Below are 10590 nucleotides of genomic sequence, written 5' to 3'. Positions count from 1 at the left end.
ACCCTGTAATCTACAGGTTCTGTGTAAGGCAGAGGGAAGGAACTGGAAATGTGACTTAGCCAGGGAAGCCATCCATATTTGAGCCTCCACCTCTTCTCTCCCAAATTGCCTTGGCATTTGGGTTCAGGTCGGGGTAGGGATCCGGGAGTGGGATTTGAAGTTACCCCTGTGGACAGCCATAGGCCCAGACAGCTTCCTCTCCAGTTTCCCGAACCCCAAGAACAAGATACCCCCAGGGAGGTGAGAGGAAAGAAGAAGGAAGTGAAAGGAAGGGAAGAAGAGAAAAGTCGGAAGGAAGATGGGAGGAAGGAAGAGAGAAAAGACAGAAGGAAGAAAAGAAGGACAGAACAACAAGCATTTAAGGTCCTCTCGTGTGCTGAGCAATGGCAAATTCAAAGTTTAGCTAAGGTATGGTCCCTGCCCTCACTCAGTTCACTGTTCAGGAAGGGAATAAGATACAAAACTTGATCAACCATTTTCCATGACAAAGCTCAGTAGAAAGGTGCAATGAATCAACCCAAAACATTGATTAAGGGCCGGGCACTGTGCTAAACCCTGAGAATACCGAGACTAAAAACAAATGGTTCCCGCCCTGAAAGAGTTTACATTCTAAACCGGGGTGAAACCTGAGGGATAAGAGGAGGGAAGCTGCTACTGGGCTGGGTATCAGGGAAGGGGGAGAGGAAAGAGGTGGAGTAGAGAGGAAGAGGGAGAAGCGAAAAGGGGAGCGAGGATAAGGGGGCCCAGGGACTGAGGGCGTGGAAAATAGAGGGGGAGAGAGGGAGAACGAAGAAAGGGAGGAGAGAGAAGAATGAGATGTGGAAAGAGAGGGAAATAGTAACAGAGAGGGAGGGAAGTCGGGGCAGGGCGCACACCAGGTGGCCGAAAGGGAAAGCGAAAGCTCCCTCGGACTTTCGCTTTTACAGTCTCTGTCGAACCTCCGAGCCCCCTAGCCCCTAAGCAGCCAGCCCTTCCTGTCCTGTCCAGTTTCGGTGTCCTGCTCCTCGTTCCCCACCTCTAGACGGCTGAGAGCAAAGCGCAGGAGCTCCAGAGTTCGGCAGGGAGCTGTCCGGGGAAGTCCAGTTAAGTTCGCTCCCAGGGTGCCTAATCCCGAGGCGCCGTCCGAGTCAGGAAGACGGGTGCAAGGCCATGGCAGAGCCAGGTGGCCCCTTGCGGCTCCGGGACTGGCTGGTGGCGCAGATTGAAAGCGGACACTACCCTGGGCTCCGTTGGGAGAACCGAGAGAAGACGATGTTCCGCATCCCCTGGAAGCACGCGGCCAAGCAGGACTACAAGCAGCAGCAGGATGCCGCGCTGTTTCGGGTAAAGCGGCAGTGCTGAGCCGCAGCCTGAGGGGGGAGGAGGGGGTTGCTGAAGCCGGGACACTTCGAGCCGCCCCGGGGTCACCCACGAGGGCAGAAAGGGGCCCAGGGCTGGGGAGAGGGGTACGTCGGGTTTCATTCTAATCAGTAGAGCCCCCAGGTGGGCGCTGTTTCAACAGCAGACGAGATGGGACAGGGAACAGAGCGGGAGACCCAAGTTCGAGTCACAACTTTGATCCTGTGAACTTCAACTTGGGTTTCAGTTTCTTCTTCTGTTTAAGGACAACATCGAACGGCATGGCTTCTGCGCTCCTCTCTAGCCCTCAGCTTCTTTGTCTCTCCAAGGAACATAGGTTCATAATTTAAGAGCTGGAAGGGGCCTTAGAGGCCATCTAGTCCAACTCGGGCCCCCATTTTACAGATGAATAAATTGAGTCTACAAGGTTAAGTGACCTGCCTGGAGGTCATTGAGTGTGTCAAAGGTGGGATGTTCCCAGGTCTTCCTGAAATCCGAGTTCAGACCTCTATCAGAGACCTGGCCCCTGCCCCTAGGAGGTCTCCGTTTAGGTGAAAAGGCACCATTAACTCAGGGCATGCTAGGTACGCCTTGAAACAGGGTCTGTGGTACAGTAGGTCTTTCAGGGTAGAGAAGAAATTACTGTGGTTTGGACCAGACTTGTCCTCAGTGTCTGCTAGATGGTGCGGAGGACTTGAGTTCAAATCCAGACTCTGACATTAGCTGTGCCACCATGTGATGTCAGTTAGTTTCATTCAAGCTTCAATTTCCTCAACTATAAAATGGGGGTCCTACCAGCGTCAACCTTCCAGGACTGTGGTAAGAATCAAATAAGTATTTGTAAAGGGCTTGCCAAAACCTAGCACTTTATTTGCCCTTCATCAAAGAAATCCTTTCCTTCCTGCCTCAGTGAAAGATCTGAGATATAGACCTGGGAGGTGGGGAAGTTCAGAAAACATCTGCCTAATTCTGCACTCTCGTTGGACAGATCAAGAAACTGAAAGGCAGAGAACTGAAACCACTTGCTCAATGGAGGCCACACAACTTTAATAGTTTAATACAGAAGAGCTGGGTTTGATCCGGGTCTAACTATAAAACTAGGGAGGTTTCTCCTGCACCAAGTTAGAAGGGACTCATGAGATGACCTCCTAGTCCAATTTCATTTTCCAAAGGAGGGGAAAAGCCTTGAGATCAGAAGTGAAAGACAAAATTTTCCTGGTAGAGGAGCTAAGACTTGAGTTGGGCTTGAAGGATGGAGCAGATTTGGAGAATGTCACATAGTCAATAGAAGGGACCTCAGAGGGCATCTAGCAGGACCTTTACAACATCTCAGACAGTAGACCATCCAGCCTCTGCTAGAAGACTCCAAGTCTTCATAGGGAGGCTGAATGATCTCTATTTGAACTAAGAACTGAGGCTTAGTTCCCTCTTTCCTTCCTTCCTACTCTCCTTCCTTCCCTTCCGTCTTCCTTTCTTTCCCTTCTTCCTTCCTTTCTTCCTTCTTTCCTCTTTCCCTCCTTCTCTTCCTTTCCTTCTTTCTTCTTTCCCTCCTTTTCCTTCCTCTCCCTTCTTCCCTCCTTTTTTCTTCCTTCTCTCCTTCCTTCCTTCTTTTCCTCCTTCCTTTTTTATTTCCTCCTTCCTTCTTTTCCTCGCTCCTTCTTCCCTTTCTTTCCCTTCCTTCCCTCCTTCCTTCCCTCCTTCCTTGCTTTCCTCCATCCTTTTTTCCTTCCTTCCTTGGTTACTATGTCCTAGATTTAAATCTCTCCACTTATTAGCTGTGTGGGCATGGATAATTCACTTAACCTTTCAGTGCTTCAGGTTCCTCATGTGTAAAATAAAACAGTTTTACAAGATGATTCATTAGATCCCTTCCAATTCCATATCCTAAATATTTATATGGATAGATTAAATGACTTAGGCACTGTATGCAAGATGCATTGAAAGGGAGCCACTAAAGATGAAGAGACCATATAGGAAGCTCTTCTAAAAGTCCAAGCAAAAGGGAATAATGCCCTGGTCTTGGGAATGGAAAGGAGGAGATGAATAGGAGAAATAATTTTGAGCTAAAAGTGACAGAACCTGGCAACTGATTGATGGTAGGAAATGAGAAAGAGAAAAGAATCACAAGTCTCTAGTTATCTGTTTGGATGATAGAGCAGCCACTAGAAATGGGGCAGCCTGAAGGAAGGGTTGGTTTTTCAGGGGAAGACCCTTCCCACATCCAAATGCTTTACCCTGTGATCCCCTCCCTCAGCATCTTTCTTTCAAATTTCAGGCCAGAGTATCTTCAGTTTGTCTTCCTATGTAGGCAGAATTCCCAGAGCCAAGTCCCAGGAGAGAAAGTCTAGAGACTTGAACCTTGGGTTCTTTTTCCCTAGGCCTGGGCCATTTACAAAGGTAAATACCAGGAGGGCACAGACAAAGCTGACCCATCTGTTTGGAAAACCCGACTCCGCTGTGCCCTCAACAAGAGCACAGACTTCCAGGAAGTGGTTGATCGGAGCCAACTGGACATCTCTGAGCCCTACAAGGTCTACCAGATCATCTCTGAGGGGATCCGCAACCTGGGTATTCATACATTCAAGAACATGTGATTGGAAAGCAAGAGATCCAATTTCTGGTTCTCTGGGCATCAAAGAACCTAAGCTTTGCTGGGGGGGTGAGGATGAGGGGTGCATCAGAGGGCTCTGGGGAATACTAGAAGCAGAGAGGAACAAGGATTTCTCAGGGCCTTGAATTAGACTCATATGTACTTGCTTTTCCTACAGAGGATGAGGAGCAGCAGGGTCATCTGAGAACCCCCCAAGATCTATCATCTGAGCCTCTCCAGAGGCCAGACCAGGTCAGTGTACAGACATCCATTCTACCTCTAACCCTGCCCCATTCTCCTGACCCTAAAGTGGCCCTTCCCTTCCTTAATTCCTTCATAATTAATCAGCCCCATCCCTTCCAGCCCCATATTCCCCTCCTCCTTCCAACTTAGGGCACTGAGACTGGGAAGCTGCCCTTCTTATAGCATCTTCACATCCAATTTCACTCCCTCCCACTCTCGGTTGTGCTGCCCACAATCTCATCCCCAAGGCACTTGAGCTGTTGTCTACCAAAAACTAGATGCTGGTGTATGCTTACATAATTAGTTGGTGGCTCTTCTGCTTAGCAATGAGTCCTCACCATTTTATTTCCCCATTGAGATCTTGTTCCATCCTGGAAGGCCAGCCCATTCTGGTGAAACCAGTGGCTGGACTATAGTCTCAGCTGCCCCACATGCCCTCACCCCTCATAGCCCTCTCTCCCAATGCCTAGGCTGGCTCAGACTCAGCTCCTGAGGAGATTGGCAAGGAAAGGATTCCTAAGGGCTGCCTTCAGGTTCCCCCAGCCCCCTGCTTTACCAGTCCAAAGGCTGAGCCTGGTAAGGGAGGGGCCTTTGTGGGCTTGGGTCTTCCTATCCTCTTTGGCCCTCCTTATCCTTTAACTCGTCCTTCTCTTTCCACTTCCTATTCTCTTTTTCCCAGAGGTATCCTACTCTCTGGGCCCTGAAGGGGGGGAGCTGGTCAGGAAGAGGACCTGGCACACTCGGGGTATACCAGGGCAAGGTTACACTGGTACTCTTTCTATCTCCCTCTCCCCCTGTCCAGGGTACCAAGTGACAGGCACGTTTTACGGTTGGGACCCTTCACAGAGTCGCCTTCCCCCAAGCCTAACATCCTTGGAGGATGTCAGCAACTCTGGTAAGGACCAGCAGCCTGGAAGCTTTCTCTGAACCCTCAGTCCTCCTCCCTTGCCCTAGCTCTCAAGATTGATCCTGTGCTTTGTTCACAGAAACCCTGTGAGGCAGACTTTAATTGCCCTCATCTCACAGAGGAGGAAGCAGGTTCAGAGCAATTAAGTGACTCACTGTGAAAAGGGTGTGGAACTGGCCTGGGAGGTGAGGAGGGTTCGCCTATCCAAAAAGTCAGGTGTGAACCTCTGTTCATCACTCACATACTTAGACTTAGCTTCCTCCCCCTCTCCCAGCGGGGAGATCAGAGCCTCTTACTGGGGAGAGCTAATTCCATCCAGGCTACTGAATGGCTGAGTCTGGGGTGCTTAGCCTAGGGCAGTGATGGCAAACCTTTTATTTATTTTTTTTCATTTAATAATTTTTATTTTTAGAAAGGTTTACATGATTACATGATTCATGCTTTTGCTTTCCCCTTCACACACACACCCCCATAGCCGATGCGCATTTCCACTGGTTTTAACATGTGTCATTGATCAAGACCTATTTCCAAATTGTTGATAGTTGCATTGGAGTGGTAGTTTCGAGTCTACATCCCAATCATGTCTGCCTCAACCCATGTGTTCAAGCAGTTGCTTTTCTTCTGTGTTTCTGCTCCTGCAGTTCTTCCTCTGAATGTGGGTAGCGTTCTTTACCGTAAGTTCCTCAGAACTGTCCTAGGTCATTGCATTGCTGCCAGTACAAAAGTCCATTACATTCTATTTTACCACAGTGTATTGGTCTCTGTGTACAATGTTCTTCTGGCTCTTCTCCTTTCACTCTGCATCAACTCCTGGAGGTCTTTCCAGTTCACATGGAATTCCTCCAGTTTATTATTCCTTTGAGCGCAATAGTATTCCATCACCAGCATATACCACAATTTATTCAGCCATTCCCCAATTGAAGGGCATACCCTCATTTTCTAGTTTTTTGACACCACAAAAAGCACGGCTATCAATATTTTTGTACAAGTCTGTTTATCTATGATCTCTTTGGGGTACAATCCCAACAATGGTATGGCTGGATCAAAGGGAAGGCATTCTTTTATAGCCCTTTGAGCATAGTTCCAAATTGGATGGCAAACCTTTTAAAGGGGTGAATGATATGAGAAATGTCCTCAGGTGCCCATGGAGAGAAGGAGGGGAGCAGCCTGGCCCCGAGTCCCTCTGGCTTTCTAGTGATAAACTCTGGCAAACTCTGTGCTGGATCAATGGTGTGCATGCCCACAGAGAGGACTTAGAGTGCCCCCCACCCCGCACACATACTATAGGTTCATCACCACAGTCCAAGGGTCTGTGAACTTTTTAAAATATGTATTTATAGAACCTTACTTCAATATGATTGGCTTCCTTTGCAGTCCTGTATCTTATTTTATACACTTAAAAACATTCTTCTGAAAAGGTGTCCTGTAGGCTTTACCATACTGTCAAAGGAATTCATGACACAAAAATGATTACAAACCCCTAGTCTAGACACAACCTTCTACCCTGTCATAAACACATACAACAAGACTCCTAAACACATGTACCTGTGCCTATATACACTAATGCCACATTTAATATGCATGTATGCATCATACACTCAACATGTCCATATGTATATGTGCATGGACCCACATTCATGCCCACAGAGTTGGGACCATAGCTACATCATCCCTCTCTTTCCTCAGTAAGGTCAGTGTCTGCTTCATTGTCTTTCTCTCTACTCTAACATCTGCTATTGCCTTAGAGGACTTCAACATGCATATTGATTTTCTCTCAATTACTCTAACTTTCCACTTCCCCAGTATACACAATTTTCATGATTCATTCTTCCACTTCACTCCCAAATCTTACTAGCACCCATAAATATAATCATTTCAGTCATGTCCAACTCTTCCTGACCCCATTTTTGACAAAGATTCTTAAGTGTTTTGCCATTTCCATCTTCAGTACATTTTACAGATGAGGAAACTGAGGTAAACCACGATTAAGTGGCTTACCCGGGGTCATACAGCCAGTAAATATCTGAGATCAGATTTGAATTCAGTTCTTCCTAACCCCAGATCCATCGTTCTATCCACAGCACCACCTAGCTGCCTATAATATATGTTCATAAACTCAAAAATTCTTTGATCATAGTGCATAGAGTTGACCTTGGAGCCAGGAAGACTTGGATTCTATCCCTACCTCTCATATATACTGATTGTGTGACCTTGGGCAAGTTGAGTTATTTAATTTTTCAGTGCTCTAGGCAAGTCTTTTTTTTATTTGAAATTTTTTATTTAATTAATTAATTTAAAATATTTTCCCATGGTTACATGATTCATGTTCTTTCCCTCCCCTCCTCCCACCCCCCTCCTATAGCCAACGAGCAATTCCACTGGGTTTTACATGTGTCATTGATTGAGACATTTCCATGTTATTAATATTTGCACTAGGATGATCATTTAGAGCAGTGATTCCCAAAGTGGGCGCTACCGCCCCCTGGTAGGTGCTGCAGTGATCCAGGGAAGCGGTGATGGCCATACTTTTTTTGGTTTTACATTATATTCTGAGTTCATTAAGTAGTTTCATAATTTCCAGGAGGTGCTAAGTAATATTTTTTCTGGAAAGGGGACGGTAGGCCAAAAAAGTTTGGGAACCACTGATTTAGAGTCTACATCCCCAATCATATCCCCATTGACCTGTGTGATCAGGCAGGTGTTTTTCTTCTGCATATCTACTCCCACAGTTCTTTCTCTGGATGTGGATAGCGTTCTTTCTCATAAGTCCCTCAGAATTGTTCTGAGTCATTGCACTGCTGCAAGTACAGAAGTCCATTACATTCTATTTTACTACAGTGTATCCGTCTCTGTGTATAAGGTTCTCCTGGTTTTGCTCCTTTCACTCTGCATCAATTCCTGGAGGTCATCCCAGTTCACATGGAATTCCTCCAGTTCTTTATTCCTTTTAGCACAATAGTATTCCATCACCAACAGATACCATAATTTGTTCAGCCATTCCCCAATAGAAGGGCATCCCCTCATTTTCCAATTTTTTGCCACCACAAAGAGCGTAATTATAAATATTTTTGTGCAAGTATTTTTTCTTATGATCTCTTTGGGGTATAAACCCAGCAGTGGTATGGCTGGATTAAAAGGCAGCTAGTCTTTTAAAGCCTTTCTGGCATAATTCCAAATTGCCATCCAGAATGGTTGGATCAATACACATGTTTCTTTTTTTTTTTTTTAACCCGTACCTTCCATCTTGGAATCAATACTGTGTATAGGTTCCAAGGCGGAAAAGTGGTAAGGGCTAGGCAGTTAAATGACTTGCCCACGGTCACACAGCCTAGAAGTATCTGAGGTCATATTTGAACCCAGGACCTCCCATCTCTGGGCCTGGCTTTCAATCCACTGAGCCACCTAGCTGCCCCCATGTCTTAAAGTTTCATAAAAGGTGCTGAACTGCATTGATAGAGGGAGTTTCTTTATGTGGGAGTTTCTCATACTCATAAAATATCAAGTCTATTCACTCTCTCCATCACTGCCTCTCCCTATGCCTTAGAAGCACTAATCCTATTCTTTGTCCCTGGGATCTCCAGTCACTCCACACCTCAATACTTTTTCCAGGTTGTCACACTTATTCTCTCCTTCCCAATCTTAATCCCTTGGTGAACCATCCTCTACCCTATCCTCTACTTTTGAATCCCTTGCACCCCTTGCCCTACAACCTTACCATTTAACTTCTCATTCAGCTACCAAAGTGATTTTCCTAAAGTACAGATCTCCCCAGTGACCCCTTGTTACTTTCACAATCCAATAATAAGTTTATTTATTCGTTTGTTATTTAAGGCTCTTCAAAATCTGGTCTGCCTCTACTTTTCCAGTCTTTTTACTCTGTTTCCTTCTGAAAGCTCTATAATCCAGTCATGGTGGTCTGCTTATTTTTTGTTCTTCAGTCCTCCATCTCCTGCCTCCTATTGACACCCTTGGCTCAATTCTCCACTCAGAGGTAGCCTTTCTGCATTACTCCAACCAGAGGTTTCCTTCTATCTACTCTGTATGTATCTTACATGTACTTATTTATTTGCATGTTATCTCTTTATTAAAACCTGAGCTCCTTGAGGGGCAGGGACTGCTTTTTTCTTTTCTTGTATGCCCAATGCTTGTCATGGTACTTGGCATACTGTATAGCTTTAAGAAATGCTTGTCGATTACTTGATGACTCTCCACTTTTCATTCATGCACTAGGTATGTACTGAGTGGTTAATATGTATGCCTAATCCTGTGTTCAATTATTTTGTGACAGAGTACTCAGAAAATAGACAGCTTCCAACCTCCCAAGGCTCCTCATCTAGTCAGGGAGATGAATGACAGAGGATGGGAGTATAAAATCAGGGAACAGAGTGTATGGCTCAGACTCTAATCCCTCCTCCTTTAGGAAGTATTCCCTGATTATATATAGCTCCAAATATTGAATTGATTATAGCTCCAAAGGCTTTATTTCCTCACTATCCTACAGACAGTTCCACTTACTAGACCCAGTCCACAGTTGCCTGGCCCTTTCCCAATCCAGAATGCCATCTCCTCAGCTCAACTGCATTCCCTGAGGGCTGGGACCCATTTGTTTGATCTCCAGCTCCTCCTCAGGACCCTGGACAGGGCTGGAAGTTTAGTCAATGCTCCGGAAATGATTGGGGATGATTTGATTGCTCACTCCAGACTGCTGGCTCCATGTCCGTCTGTACTACCGAGATGTCCTGGTGAAGGAGGCTATTGCTTACACTGCCGAGGGCTGCCGTTTGACCACCCGGCCTGTGCCAATGGACAGCCCACACCTCTATGGCCCTGCCAGGCTGGAGCAGATCCAATTTCCATCACCTCACTCTCTGCCAGGGGCCAGTCCACCTGTCACCCAGATCTTGGAGCGTCTCTTGCCTCACCTGGACAAGGGAGTCCTGCTTTGGGTAGCTCCTGAGGGGGTCTTTGCGAAGAGGCAGTGCCAGGGTCGGGTTTACTGGAGAGGCCCTCTGGCACCCCACTGTGACCAGCCCAACAAATTGGAAAGGGAGAAGACCTATAAGCTGTTGGACACCCAGCTGTTCCTGGATCGTAAGAACCTGATGGGGAAGACCTGGCAAGGAGCAATTTGGGGCTAATAGAGGGTTAATGGTGTGAGAGGAGCACAGGGAGATGAGGGTGCCTTTTGCATAAAGTAAGATCAGTGTTCAGTGAAGAGGCATGGGTTTGAGACCCCTGGCTAAGTTGTTTTCTGAGTTTCATCGTCCTTACAAGGGAGATTGTATTTTTACTCCATATAGGTCTTACAGTGTCTGGGTGAAGGAAGCATTTTGTAAAACTTAAAGTGATGTAAAAGCATGAGCTGCTGTTGATGTCACTTCACTCACAAAATTTCAGAGGTATCACACCCTAATGGGTGAATGGAAAGAGAAGGAAGGAAGGAAGGAAGGAAGGAAGGAAGGAAGGAAGGAAGGAAGGAAGGAAGGAAGGAAGGAAGGAAGGAAGGGAGGGA

The 10590-nt window shown here is 46.4% G+C and overlaps 1 protein-coding gene across 1 annotated transcript; it reads left to right on the top strand.

Annotated features, from left to right (window-relative positions):
- The first annotated feature begins 1149 nt into the window (after positions 1 to 1149).
- On the top strand, positions 1150 to 10283 carry LOC123233730 (interferon regulatory factor 4-like). The gene is made up of 6 exons (XM_044659781.1): positions 1150 to 1323; positions 3717 to 3906; positions 4107 to 4180; positions 4642 to 4747; positions 4974 to 5066; positions 9780 to 10283. Exons 1-6 carry the CDS (start codon positions 1150 to 1152, stop codon positions 10214 to 10216), a joined length of 1074 nt encoding a protein of 357 aa, XP_044515716.1. The 3' UTR covers positions 10217 to 10283.
- The last annotated feature ends 307 nt before the right edge of the window (positions 10284 to 10590 follow it).

Source organism: Gracilinanus agilis, chromosome 2 (genome assembly GCF_016433145.1).
Source record: "Gracilinanus agilis isolate LMUSP501 chromosome 2, AgileGrace, whole genome shotgun sequence".
NCBI lineage: Eukaryota > Metazoa > Chordata > Mammalia > Didelphimorphia > Didelphidae > Gracilinanus > Gracilinanus agilis.
This window is presented reverse-complemented; position numbering and strand designations above follow the sequence as displayed.